Below are 27,118 nucleotides of genomic sequence, written 5' to 3' on the forward strand. Positions count from 1 at the left end.
GCCCTGGACCCGGCCGTGACCCCTCCCCCGGCCCTGGACCCGGCCGTGACCCCTCCCTCCCCCGGCCCTGGACCCGGCCGTGCCCCCTCCCTCCCCCGGCCCTGGACCCGGCCGTGCCCCCTCCCTCCCCCGGCCCTGGACCCGGCCGTGCCCCCTCCCTCCCCCGGCCCTGGACCCGGCCGTGCCCCCTCCCTCCCCCGGCCCTGGACCCGGCCGTGCCCCCTCCCTCCCCCGGCCCTGGACCCGGCCGTGACCCCTCCCTCCCCCGGCCCTGGACCCGGCCGTGTCCCCTCCCTCCCCCGGCCCTGGACCCGGCCGTGACCCCTCCCTCCCCCGGCCCTGGACCCGGCCGTGCCCCCTCCCTCCCCCGGCCCTGGACCCGGCCGTGCCCCCTCCCTCCCCCGGCCCTGGACCCGGCCGTGACCCCTCCCTCCCCCGGCCCTGGACCCGGCCGTGACCCCTCCCTCACCCGGCCCTGGACCCGGCCGTGACCCCTCCCTCCCCCGGCCCTGGACCCGGCCGTGACCCCTCCCTCCCCCGGCCCTGGACCCGGCCGTGACCCCTCCCTCCCCCGGCCCTGGACCCGGCCGTGACCCCTCCCTCCCCCGGCCCTGAACCCGGCCGTGACCCCTCCCTCTCCCGGCCCTGGACCCGGCCGTGCCCCCTCCCTCCCCCGGCCCTGGACCCGGCCGTGACCCCTCCCTCCCCCGGCCCTGAACCCGGCCGTGACCCCTCCCTCTCCCGGCCCTGGACCCGGCCGTGCCCCCTCCCTCCCCCGGCCCTGGACACGCCCCCCCGGACCCCCCCTCCCTCGGAGCTCTGGTCGTGAACGAGTCGCGGCTTCACAAGGGGGACGGGGCGACCTTACCTGGGGTCGCTCCCCGTCGTCCCGACTCTCCGCGGCGGCCGCTTCATACTCCCGGGACTCGCTCGTCTCCATCCTCCCTCCCTCGGCGCCAGGGAAAGAGAGAACTCTCCGGAAAGAGTCATCCAACTCTCCTAGAACATTCTAGAAGTAATGACAGAAGCGTGCGCGGTAGGTGGGGGGGGGGGGGTGGAGGAGTGTCGGTCGGTCGCCCGTGGATCACGCGCGCGGCCGACCGGAAACTTCTCCCCGCCGCACGAGCTCCGGCCCGCCGTGACGTCACTTCCGCCAGGGGCTCGGCCGCCGAATCCGGAGAGTATCACGTCAGTTGGTGCTCGTCCTTCACCTGTCAATCTTCACAAGCCTCACTTTCTCCCGTCTGCTTCCACCTGCTCGCCCCGAATGGACTCAACGGACCTGGGGAGGGGAGGTGGGGTTTGGGATTATTTGGCTGTATTTAAGGCAGCACCTGGGACCCAGGTGCAATTACTGGGGCCAGAGGGGCTTCCAGCACCTTTTCAGCTGCACGGGGAGCGACCTTGGTGGTGTTCCTCCAATTTGTGGGTGGTCAGGGTGGGATAGTACATAAGGCCATGGACAGACATGTGAGCGTGGGAGTGTGGCTCGGAATTGAAATGGTTGGCCACTGGGAGGTCACGGTGCTGAGCGAAGCGATCTCCCAGTCTGCGTCCAATCTCTCTGATGTAGAGAAGGCCACAAAAGGAGCACCAGATGCAGTAAATAAGTCCTCTGGATGTACAAGTGAAGTGTTGCTGTTTGGGGCCCTGCACCGTCGGGAGGGAGGAGGTGTGAGCAAAAGTGTTGCACCTCCTGTGGGCACGGGAAGGGGCCAGGGGTGCAATGAGTGGGGATGGAGGAGTGCACAAGGGAATTTGGGAGGGAATGGTCCCTATGGAAGGCTGAGAGGGGAGGAGAAGGAAAAATGTGTAGGATCCTGTAGTAGGTACCAGAAATTATGGTGAATAATATGTTGGATGTGGAGGCTGGTGGGGTGAGAGGTGAGGATTCTATGTTTGTTGCATCTAGTGGCAGAGGGGCCCAGGACAGATGAGCAGGAAATGGAGAAGATGTGTGTGAGGGCTGAGTTGATTGTAGAGGAGGGGAAGCCATGATTGTGGAAGAAGGCAGAAATTTTGGAAGAATTTGACTAGAAGACCTCATCTTGGGAACAGATGCGGTTGAGACAGAGAAATTGAGAGAAATCGCAGGTGTAAGGAAGTGTAGTCCAGGTAGTTCTGGTAGTTGGATGGTTTGTAGTATATGTCTGTCTCCAGAGGGTTGTTAACTTGACCTGCGACATTGCGGGCACCAGTCTTCACTACATCATGGACATCTACAAGAGACAGTGTCTTAAGAAAGCAGCCTTCTATCCTCAAGAACCCCCACCACCCACCCAGGCCATGCTCTCTTCACTCTGCTACCATTGGGAAAAAGGTACAGGAGCCTGAAGATGAGCACTCAGTGGTACATCAGATTTCTGTATGAACAATGAGCCAGACACTGCCTTACTTTGTCTTTTTCTTACATTATTTTATTTTGAAATGTGGTTTATATACATGTTTGCACTGTGATGCTGCCACAAAACAATGAATTTTGTGACATGTTCATTACAATACTGACTCTATATTCACAGATCTCAGCTTTATAATTCTTGCATACATGTACTGCAGAGGTATTGTTTGCCCATAGGTGTATTTCTGGTTGTGTGTTGGCATGTTTTTGCATGGAAGAATGGACAACACTTTCATCAGGTTGTACTTGTACAATTGGTTGATAATAAATTTGAATTTGAACTATATCCTACATTCTTTGACTTCCTGTAATGCTGCACCCTGCTTTTGCTTTTCCTTTATTATTTTATGATCTACAAAATGAGTTGTCTTACCTGGAATACAAGCAAAACAAATAACCTACAATATTTAATCCAATTCCCATATTATCCCAAACAAATAACATTTAAATACCACAATTAAAATACCGATGTAATTTAGACCAAACTATAAAAACGTCAAAATTGGAAAAATTGACCCAACACTTCCAGTGGCACTGGGGGGCATCAGATTAAACAAACGTAGTCCCAGCATAATTCCTTCCACATTGCTCACGTTGTCAGTAAAGTCATATTAGCTTTACCTGCTTTAGACAAACTGATGTTCACCCACAAGAAAGCGCACCTTCACAACACATCATTCACAATATCTGTGACTTGGGAGAGCAACACACATAAAGATCAATTCTACAGACTGCAGATAAACAAAAATTCAATTTTGGGTTAGGGGCACATTTCATTCAAGCATATTCCTTCTTTATCATGAATGGTTGAGTAGAAGTCCAGCTGAAAGTATACATTCCCAAGAACCAGAGTATTAGAGTCAGGACAGATACGTGTGGGGGTTACACCTATATCAGTGAAACAGAAAAAGAACCTTTAGAACTACTAAACAGTTCCATGAGGAATATATTTTGGGACGAGGAAGGCCTCCAGTAGAACATTAAGTATCATTCAACTCCACTAGTTTTTGGTGAAAGAGTGGCAGTTTCCAGTGCTCTTATTTTTGGATCTGGATGTATTGTTCGCTGTGATGGGTGTGTTTTGAGTTCCTATGGTTTCTGTAAACTAGTCAAGCTTAACATGGAGGATCCGAGTAATAAGCGGGGATGTGCAGAGTGAGCCCTGGAACAGTCAATCCAAATGATTGCATTTTGCTATTTATTGGGGAGATCTTGTCTAATATTCGTGTTCCATTATTCGTTGGCAGAACCAAGGAAGCATTCCGGATTCTTCTTCCCGGCCGTGGGATAGAATGCCCAAGGGGAGGAATTGCAACCCATGCACGCAAAATGATGGACAATGGGTAGGAACATGAATAGAAATCAACAAAATATTTCAAAACTTTAGTATTTCACACTTTTGTTAAACAATGTAATGGTTTGATTTCTTTAAATTTGCATACTTTTAGAATTTATAAGAATAACATTTCTGACATTTGTAAATAAAATTGGCAAAAATCCAAAAAAAATCACTTTTGTCCGTTAATGTATTTAGATTTAGATAGCCATTTGGCCCAGGAGCCCCTGCTATCCAATTTACTCCCAATTAACCTATACCGTAAGCACTGCCCTCAATACAATGGTTTTACCAAACACTTGGAACCAGTGTATATTTCATGCCAGAAAATTTATTTTAACGAAATTAATTCTAAGTATTTTGTATTCATGAGAAGCAATAAAGAGCAGGGTCAAAAACTATTTATTAAATTAGAGCACACAAAAGAGTATAAATGATTTAACTGGATTACTGTTTCAACATCTATCAGAAACATGTATTCTTATTGAAATTATAGGTGCTATTTCATATTAGCCATGAAACAGATGAACAAAAGATTTCAGCCACAATAGATAGGTTACATACACCAAACACATATTCCCCTCTCCACCTTCCACAGGGATTGCACTCTCCTTAACTCCCTCGTCCATTCCTCCTTCACCAATTATCACCTTGGCACCCACCCCTGTTACCGCAGAAGATGTTCCATTTGCACCTACACCTCCTTTCCTGGCCCCAAACAGCCCTTCCAAGTGAAGCATCACTTCACTTGTGAATCTGCATCCGGTGCTCCTGTTTTGGTCTCTTCAACATTGGAGAGACTAAACGCAGACTGGGAGATTGCTTTGAAATAGCATGGATCTCCCAGTGGCCACCCATTTCAATTTCCCATCCCATTCCTTTGTTGACATGTCTGTCCATGATCTCATGCATTGCCAGACTAAGACCACTGGCAAATTGGAGGAACAACGCATTTTTCATTTGGGTACTCTCCAACTAGATGGCATTAACATCGACTTCTCTGATTTCTGTTAAACCCCCCCCCCCCCCTCAATCTGCGACATCATCTCCTTTCCTCTAGTTCTGTATCTCTTTCTCTTTTCCCTTTCCCCTCTGTGTCCTTTCACAGAGCCAAAACCATTCTCACCTTTCTTCTTATCATATCTCAAGACACCTGTTGTCTGTTGGTCTGACTCCATCCCCTCTCTTCCTCCCCCTCTCATGCTCTCCCTTTCTCTTCCCAGTCTTTATTCAGATGTCTGCCTGCTTTTTGCTTATACCTTGAAGAAGGGCTCAGGCCCAAAAGTCCTATGGATGCTGTGAAACTGTGTGTTTTTACTATATCACAGCATCTGCACACTTTCATTTTTCACTCTTATCATCTGTTAGTTGCATTTGATATTCTGTGTTTGAATATTCTCAACTTTTTTTGTAAAGATCACAGTAAAGTCCAAACGCAGATTAAATTGATGTTGCCTGAGATAGATTCAGTTTCCCCTTACAATTCAGATCTTCTTGGGGCTATGACACAGTGGTTTCATCTGCTGATGCCTGCAAGTAGAATGCACAAGAAAACTCCAGGAACTGTAAGAAAACTATTCAAGAACTTACATTTGATGTGTATCTTTGCCTTACACAGAACATTATAATGATCCCCTCCTTCCATTACATTGGGATTATCACAAAAAATGTAAATGAGAAAGTAAAGAAGTCACACAGCACTGAACCTACTACTTGAAACTCATTTCAGAGATGCACAAATTATAAAGATGGACCTACAAGACATCCAACTTGTTTAGCTTCATTCTCAGATCAAGACAATTATCAGCAATGTGTGCTCAAACCTGGGACCCACAATTAATCTCTTGTTAATGTTTATCATTTATGAATTCAACCAGTTCATAGATATTTGATATGTAGATTCTGAGGGATCATTTGGTTTGCTTGATTGGAACATCGCTTTCTGCAGGGACCACTCCCTCCATAACATCCTAAAACGCTCATCCCTGCTCATCCACCCCTCCCTGACATGTTCCCCTTTAATTGCGGGAGGTGTAATACTCATTCTTACATCTCTTCCTTCACCACTTTCCAGGGACCTGATGAGGTAACGATTCACGTGCACCTCCTCCAACCAAGTCTATTGTCATCGCTGCTTTTGCTGTGGCCTCCTCTAAATTGGCAAGACCCGTGTAGATGAGGCAACTCATTTGCAGTGGCCATTCCAAGATCCAGACTGCATATCATTCAACCCCACTTCCCATTCCTACACCAACCTGTACATTCTGAGCCATCTCTGCTCCCAGGGTGAGGCCAGACACCAACTAGAAGAACACCCTATATTTCCCCTGGGTAGTCTACAACCCCAGGAATGATCATTGAATTCTTCAATTTCAGGACATTTTTCATCTTCGCTCTCCTTCTAATTCATCTCTGCTCCTCCTATTATTGTCTTCGTTGCCAAACTTCCCCTCTAATACCCATCACCCATTTTCATCCCCTTCGACATCCTGATTTCACCCACTCACTAACCATAATTTTTTTGGACCAGATAACCTCTTCTATCTGGTTTCACCTGGCATTCATCTTCCCTTAATGGTCCCCATTATAGTATTACCTTTCTTATTTATCAGATTCCATCACTAGTAGCTTTTGTATCCCTGCTGATCACCCTTCCGCAGCTGATTCCAACTTCCTCTTCCTCCACCTAGTTCCATCTACCTTTGTCTCCCAATTCCAATCCCCCTCCCCTACTTTGCTTCATCTGCCCGTCTTCCTTTACTTCCCCTTTACCCAGTTATCACCATTTGGCCTCTGGCTCACCTCTTTCCTTCCTCCCTTCTTTATGCTGCCTATCTTCCCTCTCCACTCTCAGTACTGGTGCAGAATCTTAGCCCAAAACATCAACAAGTTCTTTCTATTCACAGTTGCTACTCAATATGCTGGATCTCCTCCACCAGTTTCTTTTAACCATTTGGAGGATACAGGATATTGACATCCCTCAAGGCTATTTCAAAACCTATATAATAATCCAATGCTATGAACAAAGAAATGTCTAATTTCAGGTAATTTGTCTCCTCTCCTGTACCAAACTTGGACTTAGCTTTTCCATTTTTGTTCCCCTTCCCCTTCCCAACTACCCCACCCAGCCTCCTATCTTTTCTTATACCCCTCCTTTTTTGTTTCATCCCCTCCTCACCCGGTCTCCCCACTGAATTCTTCTGCACTCCATTTGGTTCCAGCAGGTCTCTCTCTTCATACAACCTTATCAAATACTAGCAGAGAGCTTTTGTTTTCTAATCACCCACTCCAACCTGCATGACTCATCTTTCTCCACCTGCCCCATTTATTTATCTTGCTTTTCTCTCCTTTTGTCTAGTATCTGCCACTCTTGTGCCATAATCTGTCATCTTTCACTTCTGCCTGCTTCACCATTCCCATGCAGGGCCCCTGTTCATGCTCTCCCAAACTGTATTCTTTATATTGGCTTCTGTACTAACTTTCTTTAGTCCTGATGAACAGTTTTTGCTCAAAACATTGGGCATTCCATTTCTCCCAGTGATGCTGCTTGACCTGGAGAGTTCCTCTAGCACACTGATTTTCAAACTTTTTCTTTCCACTCACTTACCACCTTAAGTAATCCCTATGCCATAGATGCTCTGTGATTAGTAAGGGATTACTTAAGGTGGTATGTAAGTGGAAAGAAAAAGTTTGAAACCCACTGTATTAATTGTACCTCATTGACTGGTTATGTGCACCGTTTCATAACTCCAAAGGAAATGGGCCAATGACAATATTTCTCAAGCAAAATATTTCAGTAACCATTGGGTTTAAAGCAATGATTCTCAACCTTCCCTTCCCACTCACATACCTCCTTAAGTGATCCCTTACTAATTACAGAGCACCGATGGCTTAGGGATCACTTAAGGTGGTATGTGAGGGGAAAGAAAAAGTTTGAAAACCTCTCCCCTAGCAGAATGTGTTTGGCTTCAGATTCCAGCATCTTTCGTCTCGTGCATGTCTCCAATTATTTTCAGCTGCTGGTTTTGAAGTTTTTCATTTCATAGTTTATATTCTGCTAATGCAATGCTTAATTTGGCAGATTTCAGGCATGTTCTGTTCTTTCAGTTTCCCCATCTAGAAGTCCAAGAATTCCCATTTACTAACTGTTCCTAAATCCACCAAAGGTAGGAAATAATGCAGGAAAAAAAAATTTCTCCAAGCAAGTTAAATGATAGATTACCATTATTATTTAAAGTATGTGAGAAGATAAGAAAAAGCTTACTTTATCGAATGTGATGGTTTTAATACCAAAGTCAACCTTGGCAATTTTTTTTTTCCTGGGGAATATTTTTACTAATTTATATACAGGATTTATTTTTCTGCAAGTCCATTTGTGCTCGTTTTCAAAAGAATCTACTTAAAAAGACATCTGCCAAGTTATTGTTGGTACTGTATGTAACTATGAAAAACAATTATTTTTGCCACATAACACAAAGATCAAAATATTCCGAGTTGATTAATTGAATGTTGAATTTAAATCTGATAATTTATTTCATATTTACAATTCACAATAGTTCCAGTTTAGTTACGCTGCTGATGAATAAATGAACTAGTTCTTGTGTTTATAGCAAACATTTTTCTCTTTAAAATATTTTTAGAGTTTAACATTTAAGCATAAATATAGAATTGACAATTACATAATAATTCATTTGTATACAAGTAAGCACACACAAAAAGAGAAAAAAAAGTAGATAAAACGACATCAATAATTGCTTGCAATACCTCAAAAACCTTAAACCTTTTTCTTTCCACTCACAAACCACTTTAAGTATTCCCTATGCCATAGGTGCTCTGTGTAAGGGATTGCTTATGGTGGTATATGGGTGGAAAGAAAAAGTTTGAAAACCACTTTTTTAATTGTACCTAATTGACTCATTATGTGCATGGTTTCATAGCTCCAAAGGAAATGGGCCAATGACAATTTTTCTTAAGCAAAATATTTCAGTAGAGCAATGATTCTCAACCTTCCCTTCCCACTCACATACTACCTTAAGCAATCCCTTGCTAATCACAGAGCACCTATGGCACACATGTCAAACTCTGGCCAGCGGGCCAAATTATAATTATATTTGGCCCGCAAGATCATTTCAAAGATGTATTAGAGGTGGCCCGCCCTGCAGCGAGAGCCGATGCTGTTTTTTGGTAATGTCACCCCCACCATCCTCCCCCTTCATTGCACATCCTTCCCCACTCCCTAACTATCCCCTCCCCCCTAAAACCACCCCCCTTAAAAGATGGCCAGAATATTCTCAAAAAGGAATCCAGAATGGTAAAGTTCCACAAACCTTCTGCTGGGAATCCTAACAACACCCGGGCATCAGATCCACGGGACGCGGAGGGAGCAAGAGTGTTGCAGGTTGACCGTGCAAACTTTGAGAACGGGGAAAACAAAATTGTAACACGAGAAATCTGTCGATGTCATCAGCCAGCAAGCCAGTTGGAAGGCTCCCCGCACAACCAGTCACTTCTCCCACCTGTCGAGCGGTGCAGCGGATGGGCGAGCGCCTGTGATTTCCTGTCGGCGCGACGGACATGGCAGGCTGCGCACGGCCCCCGCTGTTCCGCAAAGGCTGATCGGCAGCGCGCTGGGCCTGAGTGGGTGGGTAAGCAGGGGTGGGCAGAGGGTGTAGGTGAGGAGTAATGGGCAGGGAAAGTTATGGTGGTGCGAGGGGCAGTTAGAGGGAGGGATGAGTAGAAGGAGGGGTGGATAGGGAAGAGGTAAAAGGGGAGGGGGCAGGGCGAGTAGGGGAGGGGTGATTAAAGGGTGAGAGACGGGTAGAGGGAGGAACAGGTCGAGGGGAGAGGCAATAGAGGGGTGTGTATAGGATGGGGTGGGTAGAGGCAGAGCGAGTGGAGTGAGGGGTGAGTAGAGGTTGGGTAAAGGACTGGTCAGGTAGAGGGATGGTGGGTCGAGGGTGAATAGAGGCCTAGAGCCTCAGGAGAGAGCAGGAAATGCTGAGTCCTGATGCAGGCCAAAATGGACACAGCCTGTGAATGCTGACTACATCTCCACAGGGACCAAATAGGTTTCCCTCAGGTCAAGCAAAGGGTGAACTTGAGCTACCTACTCCTGACCTGTAACATTATCCTCCTAAAGTTATATCCTAAAGTTTAACATTACATATGTTGAAAGAAGAGAAAACATGCAGATGTTGTTGAAAATTTTCAATAAATATTTAGTTCGGCCCTCGACTTAGTCTAAGTTTTTAATTTTGGCCCTCCGTGAATTTGAGTTTGACACCCCTGACCTATGGCATACGGATTACTTAAAGTGGTACATGAGTGGAACGAGAAAGGTTGAGAACCACTGATTTAATTGAAATGGTCTAAGCAACCATTTTAAACCCATATTTTTTTAAGACGTAGAACCTAGAACCATACAGGATAGTCATGGCCATACTCCTATGACATTGTGCCAACCTATATAAACCTAAACATATCAATTTAATCCTTTCCTCCCTCACAGTCCATACCCTCCATTTTTCTTGCATCCATTTGCCTTTCTCAAAGGTTTTTAAAATATCCCTTTTGTATCAGCCTCCACCACTACCTCTGGCAATGCATCCCAGGCACCCAGCATTCTCACATCATATGACTTATTCTCCAATCCAGGCATTATCCTGCTAAACCCCCTCTGCACCCTCTCTATGCACATGGTGAATGCGTTCCAAAATTTGAAACAGGCCATCAGTGTTAATGTCAAAGTCCATACATCCAGCTGCATGGTTCATGCACTTAAATGGCTGCTTTAACAGTTTATGACAGTTTGATGTGCAAGCTCAAAATGGATTCTCTATTTACAGAAAAAAATGGGAACTTGCTTTATAGGAAATCCTTGACACAGATTACATTCACTTGTTTTTTTTTCCACTGTCAATTCTTATTTCAAGTGGTATTTTGCAAGACCAAATATGATATAATCAGCTGTGCAAAATAGATGATATTGGAAAAAAAATATGACCAAGCCAATAATGTTGAGGTACCCACAGATATACTGACCTGATTGTACATTTGAGTTAGCTCCTTGCATTTTGATGTTGCATATTTGGCTATTTCCAAAAATTATCCATATAATCATAAAAAGTTAGTTTCCAGAAACAAATGGACACATCATGTGAACTGCACTTACTGGAATTTGAACTAAATCAGACATCAAGAAGTCCTTGCTCCATGCATGGACATGTCGCTCAACCCCATTTCTCTTTCTGCAGATGCTGCTTGTTTTCTGAGCATTTCCAGCATTTTAATTTTATTATTTCAAGTCTCCAGCATTTACAATTTCGTATTTCTTCATAACTCATTAATATGGGTTCTGCTGAGATTGTGAATACCCTGGTAGAAACCTAAAATAGTTACTGGAGCGAGGGGTAGAATTGGTAGTTAGGGAACAAAGTTTCTGCCGGGAACTGTCCTATTTGTAGTTCACCAGGACAACTTATTTATTGGGGGCTAGGCTTAAAATGATTGAACTAATTTGTGTAATAAAGTACAGTAAAAAGCTTTGTTTTGTGTGCTATCCAGGCAAGTTAACCCATACTTAAGTACAGCAGGTAGTGTTGCCTTTTCTTCTAGTTACACTGCAAATTAAAATTAACTTCAAAGTTTAAAGGCCACTGGTATCAGACTACATGACATTATTTTATTTTTTTACAGAATGGTAACAGGCCATTTTGGCCCTCAAGTCTGTGCTCCCCAGTTTACACCCCTGGTACATTTCAAACAGTGAGAGGCAATGATCTTCCAGGGAAAACCCAGGTGAACACGGGGAGAACGCACAAACTCCTTGCAGACAGCGCAGGATTCGAACCCCTGTCCTGATGACTGGTTCTGTTAAGGTGTTGGGCTATCCATGCTGCCCCTATAGATATAGATTGAAATGTATAGACTGAAATGTCATTCAGCTTTTGTGATATGTTATTCTTAAAATTCTACAACAGAATGGATTTTCAACTTTGTCCCATAAACGTCTGAGATTTATAAATTTCCCTCGGGTCTCAGGTCAACTTAAATTATACATAATGTTGAAAACTGTTCTCCTGTTGGCCACATCAGATCTGTGAATTATTTTTTTTTTGCTGCTACTTTTTATTTTGGCTGCTTGAGTGATGTCATGGGATCTTGATTGTCCACTTGCACTTCAGTTTAGCCTTGCATCTGAAGAGGAAGTATTGCCTTACTCCATTGAATTCTAGGAGGTGGCTTGAATACATGGTCTTCTTTGTGAATAGAACTTTTCTTTCATCAATTTGGAATACTGTAAATGTCAGGTATTACAGAAACATTTTGTATTTTGCCAGAATCCATAACAGAGGAAATTTCCATTTTCTGCTCATGACAATAAATACAGTTTGAGTCACACAGGCGAGCTCCTTACTTTTGTAAGTACTTTAGTTTGTTGAAACCTTATTTAAGACGCATTATTCCTGAAAGAAGTACAATATTGGTGCATTAATGCAATTTCCTTCAACTTGAACTGTTATACTGTACCTTATTTGAAATTCCAACTTTTTTAAAGGAAAGTTCTTTTATTTCTACTAAAGCGCATGATCGTACACTTTCCAACATATTATTTCATTTGCCATTTCTCTGCTCATTCTCATCTGTCTAAGTTCTTTTGCAGCCTCCCTGTTTCCTCAACACTACCTGCTTCTCCACCTACCTTCGTATAATCTGCAAATTTGGCCATAAAGCCACTCTTTGTATAATCCAAATCATTAATATACAAGGTAAAAAGAAGTGGCCCCTACATTAACCCCAGTGGAACACCTCAGCAACTGGCAGCCAATCCCTCTATTCTAAATCCCTGCTTCCTGCCAATCAACTAATACTCTACCCATGTTGGTATGTTTCCTGTAATATGATGGGCTCTTATCTTGATAAGTAGCCTCATGTATGGCATCTTGTTAAAGTTTTTCTGAAAATTCAAAGGCACGGCATCCACTGCATCTCCCTTATCCAGCCTGCTTGTCACTTCTTCAAAGAATTCCAATTGGCTTGTCAAGCAACATTATCGATTAAGGAAACCATGGTGGCTTTGGTCTATCTTGGCATTTGCCACCAAATACTCCGTAACCTTGACAATGGACTCCAATATCTTCCTAACCACTGTCAACCGGTCTTTAATTTCCTTTTTGCTGTCTCCCTCCCTTCTTGAATAGTGGGGTAACATTTGCAATTTTCTAGCCTTCCAGGACCAAACGTATGCATTGATTCCTGAAAGATAATTACCAATGCTTTCACAATTTCTACCTCTCCTTTTTTCAGAACCTAAGGGTGCAATCCATTTGGTCTGGGAGACTTATTCACCCTTCGATGATTCAGTTTTCTGAGCAACTTCTCTCTTGAAATTGTAACTGCACTCACTTCCCTTCCCTGATACCCTTAGAAATTTGGCACACTGCTAACATTCTCCACTGTGAAGACTGTTGCAAAATACTCATTTAGTTCCTGTCCCTTCTCCCATTATTTCTTCTCCAGCATAATTTTCTGGTCATTAATCATCCTATTTCTACTCTCACCTCTCTTTTAGTCTTCATATCCTCTTTGATATTATGTGCTACCTACTTTCATACTTCATCTTTCCCCCCCCCCATGAGTTTTTTAGTTACCTTCTGAAAGTTTTTAAAAACTTCCCAATCCTCTATCTTCCCACTGTGTTTGCTTCCTTGAATGCTCTCTCTTTTGTTTTAACATGGGCTTGACTTCCCTTGTCAGCCTAGTTGTAAGATTTTTTCCATTTGAATATTTCTTCTCTTTTGGGATGTATTTATCCTGCACCTTCCTCATTTCTTGCAGAAACTCCATCCATTGCTGCTCTGCTAACTTCCCTACTAGTGCCCCCTTGCAATCTACTTTGGCCACTGTAATTCCCTTTACTCCACTGAAATACCGACTTTAGTTTCTCCTTGTTAAATTGAACTCAATCATATTGTGACCATTGCCCCTAATGGCTCTTTACTCTAAGATCTCTGATCACCCCTGGTGCATTGCACAACACCCAATCCAGTACCAACCGCCAACCCCCTAATGCCTCATCAACAAGCTGCTCTAAAAAAGTAATTTCATAAGCTTTCTACAAATTCTCTTTCTTGAGATCCAGTCCCAACCTGGTTTTCCTAGTCTCTTCTTTTTTTTTCTTTGGCTTGGCTTCGCGGACGAAGATTTATGGAGGGGGTAAAAGTCCACGTCAGCTGCAGGCTCGTTTGTGGCTGACGAGTCCGATGCGGGACAGGCAGACACGGTTGCAGCGGCTGCAGGGGAAAATTGGTTGGTTGGGGTTGGGTGTTGGGTTTTTCCTCCTTTGCTTTTTGTCAGTGAGGTGGGCTATGTCTACATATGTGTTAAAATCCCTAGTCTACATATGTGTTAAAATCCCCCATGATTACATAACATTGCCCTTCTGACACACCTTTTCTATTTGCTGTTGTAAATTGTTGTCCACGTGCTGGCTCCTGTTGGGATATCTGTATATAATTGCCAACAGTGTCCTTTCACCCTTTCCATTTCTTAACTCAACCCACAATGATTCTATATCTTCTGATCCTACTGTATGTCACCTCTTTCTAATGATGTAATGTTGTTCCTTAGCAACAGAACCAAACCACTGTATCTATTTACCTGCCTATCCTTTTGATACACTGTTTACCCTTGGACATTAAGCTCCTAATGATGTCCATCCTTTAGCCATGACTCCAAGATGGCCAGTACATCATACCTGCCAATGTATACCTGTACAACAAGGTCATCCACTTTATTACATGTGTGGATTTAGAAACATAAACTTTAGATCTTTATTTGTTACTTTTGATGCTCTGCATTGTAACACATCGCACCGGCTACAATTTTGCCCTATCTTCCCGTCCTTCCACACAACCAGCCGCCCCTACTTGTGCACCATCCGCCTTTCCACTTTGACTGTCAGCCCGCTGAGAATCTAGTTTAACCCTGTCCCCCCCCCCACCCCCCACCACAACAACATTAGCAAACCTCCCCGCCAGGGTATTGGTTCCCCTCAAGTTCAGGTGCAACCCTCCCTCATGTACAGGACACCCCTTTCTCAGAAAAGGTTCCAATGAGCCAAGAACTTGAAACTCTGCACCCTGCCTTCAATCACACATTTGTCTACTCTATCTTCCTGCTCTGACCTTCCCACCAGAATGACAACAGTTTTCATTAATGTGACATATCTTTCTTTTTTTTTCTTTGGCTTGGCTTCGCGGACGAAGATTTATGGAGGGGGTAAAAAGTCCACGTCAGCTGCAGGCTCGTTTGTGGCTGACAAGTCCGATGCGGGACAGGCAGACACGATTGCAGCGGTTGCAAGGGAAAATTGGTTGGTTGGGGTTGGGTGTTGGGTTTTTCCTCCTTTGCCTTTTGTCAGTGAGGTGGGCTCTGCGGTCTTCTTCAAAGGAGGTTGCTGCCCGCCAAACTGTGAGGCGCCAAGATGCACGGTTTGAGGCGTTATCAGCCCACTGGCGGTGGTCAATGTGGCAGGCACCAAGAGATTTCTTTAGGCAGTCCTTGTACCTTTTCTTTGGTGCACCTCTGTCACGGTGGCCAGTGGAGAGCTCGCCATATAACACGATCTTGGGAAGGCGATGGTCCTCCATTCTGGAGACGTGACCCATCCAGCGCAGCTGGATCTTCAGCAGCGTGGACTCGATGCTGTCGACCTCTGCCATCTCGAGTACTTCGACGTTAGGGGTGTAAGCGCTCCAATGGATGTTGAGGATGGAGCGGAGACAACGCTGGTGGAAGCGTTCTAGGAGCCGTAGGTGGTGCCGGTAGAGGACCCATGATTCGGAGCCGAACAGGAGTGTGGGTATGACAACGGCTCTGTATACGCTTATCTTTGTGAGGTTTTTCAGTTGGTTGTTTTTCCAGACTCTTTTGTGTAGTCTTCCAAAGGCGCTATTTGCCTTGGCGAGTCTGTTGTCTATCTCATTGTCGATCCTTGCATCTGATGAAATGGTGCAGCCGAGATAGGTAAACTGGTTGACCGTTTTGAGTTTTGTGTGCCCGATGGAGATGTGGGGGGGCTGGTAGTCATGGTGGGGAGATGGCTGATGGAGGACCTCAGTTTTCTTCAGGCTGACTTCCAGGCCAAACATTTTGGCAGTTTCCGCAAAGCAGGACGTCAAGCGCTGAAGAGCTGGCTCTGAATGGGCAACTAAAGCGGCATCATCTGCAAAGAGTAGTTCACGGACAAGTTTCTCTTGTGTCTTGGTGTGAGCTTGCAGGCGCCTCAGATTGAAGAGACTGCCATCCGTGCGGTACCGGATGTAAACAGCGTCTTCATTGTTGGGGTCTTTCATGGCTTGGTTCAGCATCATGCTGAAGAAGATTGAAAAGAGGGTTGGTGCGAGAACACAGCCTTGCTTCACGCCATTGTTAATGGAGAAGGGTTCAGAGAGCTCATTGCTGTATCTGACCCGACCTTGTTGGTTTTCGTGCAGTTGGATAATCATGTTGAGGAACTTTGGGGGACATCCGATGCGCTCTAGTATTTGCCAAAGCCCTTTCCTGCTCACGGTGTCGAAGGCTTTGGTGAGGTCAACAAAGGTGATGTAGAGTCCTTTGTTTTGTTCTCTGCACTTTTCTTGGAGCTGTCTGAGGGCAAAGACCATGTCAGTGGTTCCTCTGTTTGCGCGAAAGCCGCACTGTGATTCTGGGAGAATATTCTCGGCGACACTAGGTATTATTCTATTTAGTAGAATCCTAGCGAAGATTTTACCTGCAATGGAGAGCAACGTGATTCCCCTGTAGTTTGAGCAGTCTGATTTCTCGCCTTTGTTTTTGTACAGGGTGATGATGGTGGCATCACGAAGATCCTGAGGCAGTTTACCTTGGTCCCAACAAAGCTTGAAAAACTCATGCAGTTTGGCATGCAGAGTTTTGCCGCCAGCCTTCCAGACTTCTGGGGGGATTCCATCCATACCTGCTGCTTTGCCACTTTTCAGTTGTTCGATTGCCTTATATGTCTCAACCAGGGTGGGAACCTCATCCAGCTCTAGCCTGAGGGGCTGTTGAGGGAGCTGGAGCAGGGCGGAATCTTGGACTGAGCGGTTGGCACTGAAAAGAGATTGGAAGTGTTCTGACCATCGGTTGAGGATGGAGATCTTGTCGCTGAGGAGGACTTTGCCGTCTGAGCTGCGCAGCGGGCTTTGGACGGGGTGAGGGGCCGTACACAGCCTTTAGAGCCTCGTAGAAACCCCTGAAGTCGCCAATGTCCGCGCTGAGCTGTGTTCGTTTGGCGAGGCTAGTCCACCACTCATTTTGGATCTCCCGGAGTTTGCGCTGAAGATGGCTGCATGCGCGACGGAAGGCTTGTTTCTTCTCTGGACAGGACGGCTTTGTAAGGTGAGCCTGGTGGGCAGCTCGCTTCTTTGCCAGCAGCTCCTGGATTTCCTGGAAATAATACTCACATAGTTGCTTATATTTTGTACATTAATATCTAGAAATAAAACGAGCTTCTCTCAAAGGAGATAGCCTGCACTTGCAGATTTCTTTCATTATTACTGGGTTTGTCAACCGCTGTGAGATTCTTTTAGTTAAGGAAAATAATGGATTTTAATAAGAATAGACTTAAAAGTACATTTTATTTCAAAATATTGTTTCAGAACTCCTAAATGTAAATGCTGATTAATTTGATTAACTGTAGCAGAAGGAAAGAAAATTAAGTGCTTAGTTGCTGTTCATTCTTTGCAGTAAGCTTGATTTGTTTTAGTTGTACATTTTAAAAATTATTTGACCTTTTGAGCCCCTGTCATGCAGTGCACAAACTTATAAGTGACAATTTGCTTCAAGGCTATTTTCAAAATGAAATACAATGGCTGATCATTATCTTTTGTGGTTTCGGCACAGTGGTACAGCAGTAAGAGCTGTTGTTTCAGTGCTTCTTAACCAAAACCAGGAATTGGAGGAGCAACACCTAAAATTCCACCTGGGCCCTTTCCAACTGGATGGTATTAACAGCGATTTCTCCAGTTTCTCCAAGACTATTCTCCTTTCTCCCAATTTTCCCCATCCCTCTGTCTTTTTTTCCTCCAGCTCTCCACCCCCTTCCCTCTCCATTCACAGACCCTTCCCCCTACCTGTTTGCTGGTGTCCCCTCCCTCCCTTATCCACCTATTACCTCCTGCCTGTGTGTCTGTGCTCCTTCCCTGCTCCTCCCTCCCACCATTTTGTTCAAACACCTGCCTACATTTTTGTTCAAACACCTGCCTACATTTTGCTCATACATCGATGAAGGCCTCTTTGGTTATGTATCTTTTTCTTTGCTATATAAAGAACAGTGTTTGACCTGCTGAGTTTCTCCAGCATTGTGTTTTCACTGGTTCAATAATCCTTGTTCATTCCAGACTATGAATGCTATTTCTGTGGAGTTTGCATGTTCCCCCTGTGGTCATGTGGATTTCTTCCAAATGCTCTTTTTTCCTGCCACATTCCACATTGGTAGATTCATTGGCTACTGTAATTGAGTGTAGTTGAACAGCAGGTAAAGCAGGGATTTATATGGTTGGCCAAGAGACTGAGATTAGAGGGACATGCATCAATCCACTGGTTAGAGTTAGACCATCTGTTTCACCAAACATGGTCCCAACTATTGTACAGAATTATGTATTGCAGTGGCTACTTGGAATCCATATGGGTTCTGCCCCTTTCTGATAATGTATCTGAGATTGGTATGTGATGAAATAATGGATTTGTTTAAATGGTTCTCTGCTTTTGAATTCTGTGCTATATTTTCATTCATAGGGTCTGGGGCAGAAAAAGGTCTCTGGAACAAAGCAGACGGCATATACCTGTGAGCTGTGGAATTCTGGGAAAGACTGTGATGAACAATGAATTCGATATTACCATATATCAGGCTTCTTACCCGGGTAACTAGGAAACGGAACAGCCTAACTATCGACGTTATTCCAAAATTCCTAGCAAGTCTTCACAAAGGGCACAGGCTCACAACCCTGCTGACATCATGTGGTTTGGGAGAAATAATTCCCACTGCAGAATTCCACTAGAGGTTTTAGGGATTACTCAACACCGTCTCCTAACTTCTGACAAAAAATTTGCATCGCATAAGAATCCTTCCAAAATAACTGATTGAAGATTTATATCAGTACTTATTTTTTAGATTGCTATGTTAATAGGAAATAACAATAAATTTATCACCAAAATATGTATATGTGAATTTTTGCATTCTCTGGATATCTTGTGGTCATGTGGAGCCAGATTTGCATTCATTTCCCAACCACTATTCTATATATTTATGTTCCATAATGTTTTAGGGGAAAATATGCAATTTACTCACTGTCGAAAGCAGAGCTATAATAGAGGTAGGGAAACAGTAGCTAGAGGTTCTGGCTCACAAATTTGAAATTGACCAGAAGTGTCGTATCCCAGCATGCTGTGATAGAACCAAAGTCTCTGATAAGAGACTTATCTCTTATCAAGGGCAAGCTGTGAGATAATGAAGTGTGTGTGTGTGCGCATGAGCGTCTGCAGGTGCATGTGCGTGTTGGGGAACAGAAGTTTAACCTTGTGTTTTCATCATCCACGGGACTATAATATGCATACTATAGCAATAAAATGGGCTTTGCAATAGACATGAGAAACCTTTGACTATGTTAACATGAATAAGAATTTTTTTTGTAAAATAATTAATCTAGCTATCCAAATGATCCAGAGATTACAATTGGAAATCCCCATTGTTTTGCTGAAGAATTTGTTTGCTTGAACTTGGCATTTTGTACAGATAACTCTTTTCAATAAGGAATTATAGGTGGAGAAATTTTAAGATGTGTTTTCCTAATAGAAATGTAACTCTATTGTGAATATCCAATTCCATTATTAAACACGATTCAAGTGAAAAGTGTAACCTTTTGGACCCACATACATGACCACCTAGAATATTATTCAGAATTTTGAGTTGGCAACATTGAAAATTATATCAATTGTCTGATACAAATACTGAACAGCTGCACTGATGAGCATAATCGACTTGAACTGGATGCAATATCCACCCTTTCATCAGTGGAGCATTTGACTACAATTTGTAAGAGCTGAAGAATTTGTCCAATTAAGATTGTATTGACATCATCTCCCTTCTCTATGATCTCTGCAAACTAGAAGCAAGAAAGGAGTAAATCAAGTGAATTTCAACAGATTCAATCTTCCTATGTGTTCTCCACGATTATTCCTTTACCATTAGGGTAGTATTCTGGAATTTTCTGTATCGCACCATGACCACAATGAGGGAAGGTAAAAACTCACGCCTCCTCGGAACAACAATAACTTCATGTCTATAATTGAAAGCAAAATGCAATTTCTTTCAACGAGTGCTGCACTTCAAGACTTTCTTGAATACCATTCTGCTTAATAAAACCCAAAGACCTCCATCCTCAAACCACAATAGTATTTCTAGTACCGCATGGTCCTTAAGATTCCCTTTGCTAAATGTAATTTACTTTCCCCAGTGTTAAATTTCTCATGCCATTACTTTGCACAGCCACATGCCTCATAAAAACTACCTGGAAGATGAGCTTTCTTCAAAGGTTTTGAATGCTAGAGTGGAGGATTTGTTCGAGGATGAAGCAACAAATTCTTGGCAAGCAATGGAAACACAGTCACAGTGACAAAAGTTGGGGTCTGGTACATTTCTACATTATTTCATCGGCCACATACATAGGGTCAAGAGCTAAATGTGCATCTTCAGATACCTTACATTATAAGTTTTAATTTATTTAATTAGACATTCACGATATCAGGCCCTTCTGGCTCACAAGCTCATGCTGCCCAAATACCCCAATTAACCTACAACTCCTGATTGTTTTGAAGGGTGGGAGGAAACCAAAGCACCTTGTGATGGTACAGAATACTATCACCAATGTATATTTGCATATAGCTGTTGTGATTGGCTGAGAGCCATAGCCATGCCCACTGGCAGGTCATAAAGGGCTGCTACTAACCAGACCCAGGTCAGTCTGGACTGGTCGACCTCAATGTACTACACTCCAGTCATTTGCTGATTAAAGCCTTGGTTTGAGTTAACAAGTCTTTGAGTCATTCAATGCGCTGCACACCTGGAGGAAACCCACGCAGACCCGGGGAGAACGTACAAACTCCTTAGAGACAGCGCCCAATTTAAACCTGGGTCACTGCCGTTGTGCTAGCTTACTAGCCTCTGTTAATTTACCAATCATTTTTATCCAATTAAAATAAAAAACACTTCAATTTAGATAGTATATCTAACAGAGCAAACAAACATATGGATTTCATAGGAACAATCTTGACATTGAGTTGAAGGGATAGGATATATGAAGCATGTTAAAGGAGAAATGAAGGGGAAAAGCTGATCAGCAAGGCGAAGAATCTAGTAATTGACCTCTCAAACTTAATGAATATGAGAAAGTAAGTTAGGATTACAATGGCTGATTCATAGGATTGGAGGATTAATGCTGCAATGGCTGCACTGCCAGAGCCATTGTAGCACTGCTGCTGGTGTTGACCCAGGAGAGTGGAGAGCCGAGACAAAGCACTGCTTCAAAGGGTTCAACTGCCTGGCCTTATGCCAACAGTTCCATACAGGCATTAAATGGCCTGTTAGAGGAGCAGACGCTTTTTAAAACTAAAATCCTGCAACCACGGGCCTGTGCCCAAGATGGCGACGCTGGTGCTCGGCATGAGGGGCTGCAGACTCTGGGGAGCAGTGGACTGGCGCAGAGCAGCAAAAACAGGGAGAACACCTCCCCCTGTTGAGAAGGAGAAGAATGGCAGCCGACCCTACTGTGGCAATATGTATATATTCTGTGCTGTCCTGTGTATAAGTGGCTGGTCCACCCATTGATGACTCGATCCCCTGTAACCCCTCCCCCTGTGACCTCCCTACCCCCTTCCATTCATTCGAGCACATGGAGTTGGGCCAGCCGAAATCTAACTTGTATTAAAGCCTATCGTTTCTCACTCAGCCTTTGGAGTCGTTTAAAGTGCGTATCACCTACAGAGGTTCAGAGGCTGAGGGATGGATCTAAATAAGCTGCAGCTGACTTGCTGTTGGGGGATCTGCATGGGGCTGTGGGCTGCTGGAAACTGGCTCATGGGAACCAAGTATCGGAGCTGGGATTCGAGAGGGTGTGGATGGCAAGAGGAGGTCCCAAAGGGCTTCAGGTGCTGAAAGCTTCCTGTTCATGTTGGAGGTTTGGATTTGGATTCCGATGACTTGAACATGAGGTTGTGTGGCTGCAGGAGTGCTGGGGGCAAATCCACGTGCACTCAGTGACTCTGAAGGGTCTCTCGGTTGCTTTTATTTCTCTTATACTGTAAGGGGCGCAGGCAAAAGCTTAGAAGAATGAGGGGAGATTTGAGAGGGGGGATAGACAGAGTAAATGTAGGTGGGCTTTTTCCACTGAGGGTATGTGAGATATAATCCAGAGGACATTGGTTAAGGATGAAAGGGGAAAAGTTTACGGGGAACATGAGAGGGAACCTCTACACACAGAAAGTGGTGGGAGTGTGGAAAGATCTGCCAGCGGTGAATTTAACATGTAAGAAGAATTTGGACAGGTTCATGGATGGGAGAAGTATGGAGGGCTATGGACTGGGTGCAGGCCAGTGGGACTGGGCAGAAAATGGTTCGGTACAGACTGTAATGTCCTATGGTTCTAGAAGGCAATTTCATGTAATATTGTATATTCTGGAGGAGTGAGCATGAACTTAAAAACAGGATGATGCTTAACTGGGAGTCAGTGGAGTTCAGGAAGTGCAGGCATGAGGAGCGAATCAGAAACTGCTGGAAAATAAGTCATGAAGAAGAGATTGCTTATTTCATTTATGACAAGTAGAACGAGGAAGGTGGTTGATTGGATTTGTCAATTTCGAGGTAATGATTATAATAACTGCAATTTCCGTATAGACAAGTTTATGGAGATGAAAATAGACAGTGCTATTGATTGCAATGTCCAATGCGAGTTCAAGTATGACATTAAGGTCATAAAATAACGTAGTAGTCTTACATAATTACAGAAGGAAGGATAATGCTAGTGGCCAGAGAGTGGGATTATTGACTTGTTACAGTGTAGAAAGAGATCATTCAAACCATCAGTTTCATGTCAACTCCAGCAGAGCAATGCCTGAAGTCCCACTCCTCTGTTAACCTCCAATTTATTTCCCTTCACATGTCCATCATCTCCTTTTGAGTCCTTTACCATTTACTTTCACTAAGAGACGATTTATGGCAGCCAATTAACTTACCAGCAGGTCTCTGAATGGCAGGAAGAAATCAGTACACCCAGAAGAATCTTATGAGGTCAAGGACAAAGCAGGCAAACTCCAGAAAGACAGCACTCAACAGCAACAACAAATGAGGTGGTTGAGAAGGGCCGCCACAAGGGATCATATATGGCTGTGGCGCTAAGGGAGCAGTTTTTTTGAATGTCAGGGAGGAAAATTGTATGAGATAACGCACCACTGCAAGGACATTCTCATTAAAATTCTATTTGTTATTGACATTCTCAGAAGCACATTATCAATAATAACTGAAGTTATTGTTGAAATTAAGTTCTACATGCTGGCTTCTTCCAGGTCAAAAATTGATTTTTTTTTAACAGATTGGGACTGAAAACAATGGCAACAATAATCCCAGTATTAATTTAGTGGCAATTTACATTTCTCGAGTATTGCAAATCAGGCTAAACTCTGGCAAATAGCGTTTAATGGTTGGTCAAAGGAGATGGAGAAGATACCTTTGGCAGCCACATTGTGGAGAAGCCAGTAATTTACATTCTTTTCTTTTCTTGCAGGATTCCAGCAAAAAAAGAACAAAACATGTCTCTTAGAAAGCATCATTTTCTGAAAAATATGGAGCCTATATTTACAAAATTTTGTTTTCCATGTATGATTGGCTCTCTGAAGACCTCACTTCTTGGTAACCTCCAATAGACTTTATTGTATAAATGCCTTATTTTCTTTCTTCTTTCCTTTTCTTTCTTTTCCTTTAGGGGTGGGGGGGGGTGGTGGTGATGGGAGGGTGGGAAGGTAGGTGGGGGTGGGTGTGGGAATAGGAGGGTGGGAAGTTGGGGAATGGGAGGATAGGTGGAAGGGAATAGGAGGGTGGGAAGTTGGGGAATGGGAGGGTGGGTGAGGGGAATGGGAGGGTTGGTTGGGGGGAGAAATGGGATGAAATACCACATGTATAATTTATTTTGAAATAATTTAGAATTGAATGTAATGCAATTATTATCGTGGTTTAAAAAATTTATAAATAAAGTATTAAAATAACCGACTCAGATCTCACTGATGTAAAAAGCTTAAAATACCTATTTTGACATGGAGAAAGCCAATCACTTTGCTTGACATCCTTATTGTGGTTCTTGAGATGGCAATTAAACCTTTAGTGGATGGTATTTCATTGTGATACAGATGTCTCATAAAATTTTCCTCCCCAGGTTCAACATTTAGTTCCCTTAACACCACAACCTTATATGGCCTATTGTGGTAAGCCTTCTAAATCCCCCCTCCTTCTTCTCATCCTACTCAATGTCCTCTGCTCATTCTGTACAACACCCTATTTCATCAATCAATGAACTCATACCTCTGAGCGTTGGTGCTTTGAAATCATCAGAAAGTTTTGCTGTGGCCATTATCCCATTCCCTGTAATCTTATACAACACAGAATAATTGAAAGAAACAAGTGTGGAATCTTGATGATCACGGGGAGAATTCAACAAGCAAACAATAGTGAATTCTAACTTTAAAAGAGAAAAAGAGGTCAGCCCCTCCTTGCATTTCCCGATGTGACTAAGATGTTGTAGACCATTAGAGCATTGGCCCTGAAAATGGATGTACAGGCATCAGGTCATTTGTCACATGCTTATTGATATCTCCCTACTCTGTATATTTTTGGACAAAATTCATTATGGCCTCAACAACATAACATCCTTTATGATAGGAGAGGAAAATTGGATGCTAGTTTGTAACTTGAGGAGACTCGTGGAACCACTAAAGAGGAAGCTAACATTCCCAATTTCTTGTTAGCTTTGTTGAACCAACCAACAGTTAATAAAGCATTATGATACGTTCCTCATTGGAAGAAAATAAAGCCATCCAGTACTTAACTCATTCCCCCATTCATTTGTATCATGTCTAAACTTTGTCTCAATTCAATTTATTTCCTTTAGTTCCAGATTCCAGAATACCTTTTGCTAACAAGAATGTAGGCATCTCAATTTCAAAAATATCAACTCTAACGGCTTTGGCTGGAGAGGGGTCTGGAATTTCACGCGTTTTGTATGAAGGAAAAAGCAACCCTCAAACAACCAAGTTTTTAGGTTTATGGCCTTTTGTTCTGTTCCTCAACCAGTTTCTTGCGGTTTTCCCCTTCAATCTCCTTAATCACCTTGGCCTTTATTTTTTTTGTGAAACAAATAAAAACATTGAAATATTTCAAGTAAAACTACAAGATATTAAAAGTAGAAATGTAGATAAAAGGTCTTGCATATTAGTGAGAATCCACAAGATGGCAGCACACACCAATGCATTTTAAAGAGAAGCAAACAGGTGCTGACTTTGTTAAGCAGATTCCTGCTCAGAATTTAATATAAGATTATTAAAACACTAACATAAATAAGCAACACATTGCTTAACTATGATTTTTTAAATGTTATTTTTTCAACATCTTACAGTGACCGAATAATCTGATCTCAACCGGCATATATCAGGTAAAAAGGCAACCATGTAATATTCATGTTAGCCTTTTCTGCACAGGTGTTGCAACCTCTGTGAGCCATTGATTTGAGACCAAGTTGATAGAAGTGACACGGTGGCACAGTTAGTTCTTCCTGCGGGTTTCCTCCCAGTGTTGAGTTTTCCTCCTACGGGACATCCCAAAGATATGCCAGTGGTGTTGGTTTATTGCCATTATTTTGGCCTAATTCCAAGTGGATAGGAGAACTAATAGGAATTTGTGGAGAAGAGGTGACAGGGAAAATGCTAGAAAAGGGGATTTCACTGTGAACTGGGTACGAGTTAATGAGCTAAATAGCTTCTTTAGTATCATAAGGAAATATGAAAATTTTGTGAAATCTTATTTTGACATTCTGAAAATCAATGTACAAAGTTAGCACTTGTTTCACACTATTATAAACTAAGAAAATGTAGTTGAGATCATCCGAGATGTGTAGAAAAGTAGTAAATAATTGTACCTCATTATTGCACTAAACAAACTGAAAATTCACACTAAAATTAAGGGGCCATCTGCTTGGAGAGCCTGTTTCTTTCCTGTAGGTCATTAAGAAAATAACAAAACATAAATCAGATGCCAGCAGTCTGGCTTTCCATTTAACTTGTCTGATGTGAGATGTTGTTAAGCACTTACTGAATTCTGAACATCAGCAAAATAACTCAAGTCACTTACACATCTCCAACTCCGGTTGTCTCCTTCCCCTGCCTCTATAACGAACAAAAACTAGGAACCTTAAATAGAGTAGAAAATACACTGCAGGCAATGATCCTGTCTGAAATTCATGGCATAATCACTTGGTCAATAATGGATAAAAAGTGTTTTGAAGAATCATTATTTGATGGACTATAATTTTAGATTATAATTTAACTTACATTCTGGGGGGAAAAAAAACATACGTTAACCATAGAAACTGCTGATAACAAAAGTTGTGGAAGCAAAAGTTTACATATCGGAGAGAATGTCCTTCTGTTTTTTATTTTAGATTTCAAGGATGCGCAGTTTTATTTTGTTTGATTTTCAAGTTAATCACACTTGTTTGAATCACGCTTTTTTAATAGAAAACCTCAATTTGAGAATGTTTCAACTTAGCCCTTATACCCTCCAACTTTTATGAACTTTCTAATGATTAACATCTGGTATCATTTTGTTCATTGTTTCTTAAGAAACCTCAGGGCATATTTAGCCTATTTTTCCCAGCTCAAGTAAACAGAGTTGCATCAAGATCTTAAGGTATATGTACTGAAGCATTTAAGGTTCTCTTTATAAATAAATATTTTGCCTGGGCATATTTGAACTTTCAACTACTAATCAATTAAAATTATGGGCAATAATCTTGGCCTCTGAAACAAATATGATCAATCCTTTACTGATTTAAAAGGTAGCCCATCCATACTGACCCCAATGTAAAATAATAATTTTACATTATTATGTTTGTAAAGGGCTCTTAAGTTTAAAACCCATCTTTTTTTTTTTTTTTTTTTTTTTTTTTTTAAATGAGTCTCTGAGTTTATGTTTTTTTTTTTTTTTTTTTTTTTTTTTTAAATTTTTTATTTTTCACACCATAAATCACAATAGCCATGATATACACTTTTTCTTTTCCACACAT

The 27,118-nt window shown here is 43.0% G+C and overlaps 2 protein-coding genes and 1 long non-coding RNA gene across 6 annotated transcripts in view; 1 reads left to right on the plus strand and 2 right to left on the minus strand.

Annotated features, from left to right (window-relative positions):
- Nucleotides 1-1,129, minus strand: part of edrf1 (erythroid differentiation regulatory factor 1) — a 99,149-nt gene extending 98,020 nt beyond the window's left edge. The window contains exon 1 of one of the 4 annotated variants that reach the window (XM_069899698.1): nucleotides 869-1,129. In XM_069899698.1, coding sequence (XP_069755799.1) covers nucleotides 869-940 — 72 coding nt within the window. In that variant the 5' untranslated portion in view covers nucleotides 941-1,129. The remainder of the gene's footprint in view (nucleotides 1-868) is intronic. The other 3 variants (XM_069899696.1, XM_069899699.1, XM_069899697.1) reach the window with 3 other exon arrangements.
- Nucleotides 804-18,952, plus strand: tex36 (testis expressed 36). The gene is given in 7 exon segments (XM_069899709.1): nucleotides 804-1,036; nucleotides 3,646-3,741; nucleotides 7,842-7,970; nucleotides 12,044-12,154; nucleotides 18,534-18,604; nucleotides 18,606-18,846; nucleotides 18,848-18,952. Coding segments are annotated over 7 exon segments (693 nt in total). The 5' UTR covers nucleotides 804-1,018; the 3' UTR covers nucleotides 18,875-18,952.
- LOC138744117 (uncharacterized) overlaps nucleotides 1,212-27,118 on the minus strand; it is a 140,284-nt gene continuing 114,377 nt past the window's right edge. Inside the window, exon 5 of the long non-coding RNA XR_011345295.1 lies at nucleotides 1,212-1,282. This is a non-coding gene — a long non-coding RNA (uncharacterized lncRNA). The remainder of the gene's footprint in view (nucleotides 1,283-27,118) is intronic.

Source organism: Narcine bancroftii, chromosome 10, assembly GCF_036971445.1.
Source record: "Narcine bancroftii isolate sNarBan1 chromosome 10, sNarBan1.hap1, whole genome shotgun sequence".
Taxonomy (NCBI): domain Eukaryota; kingdom Metazoa; phylum Chordata; class Chondrichthyes; order Torpediniformes; family Narcinidae; genus Narcine; species Narcine bancroftii.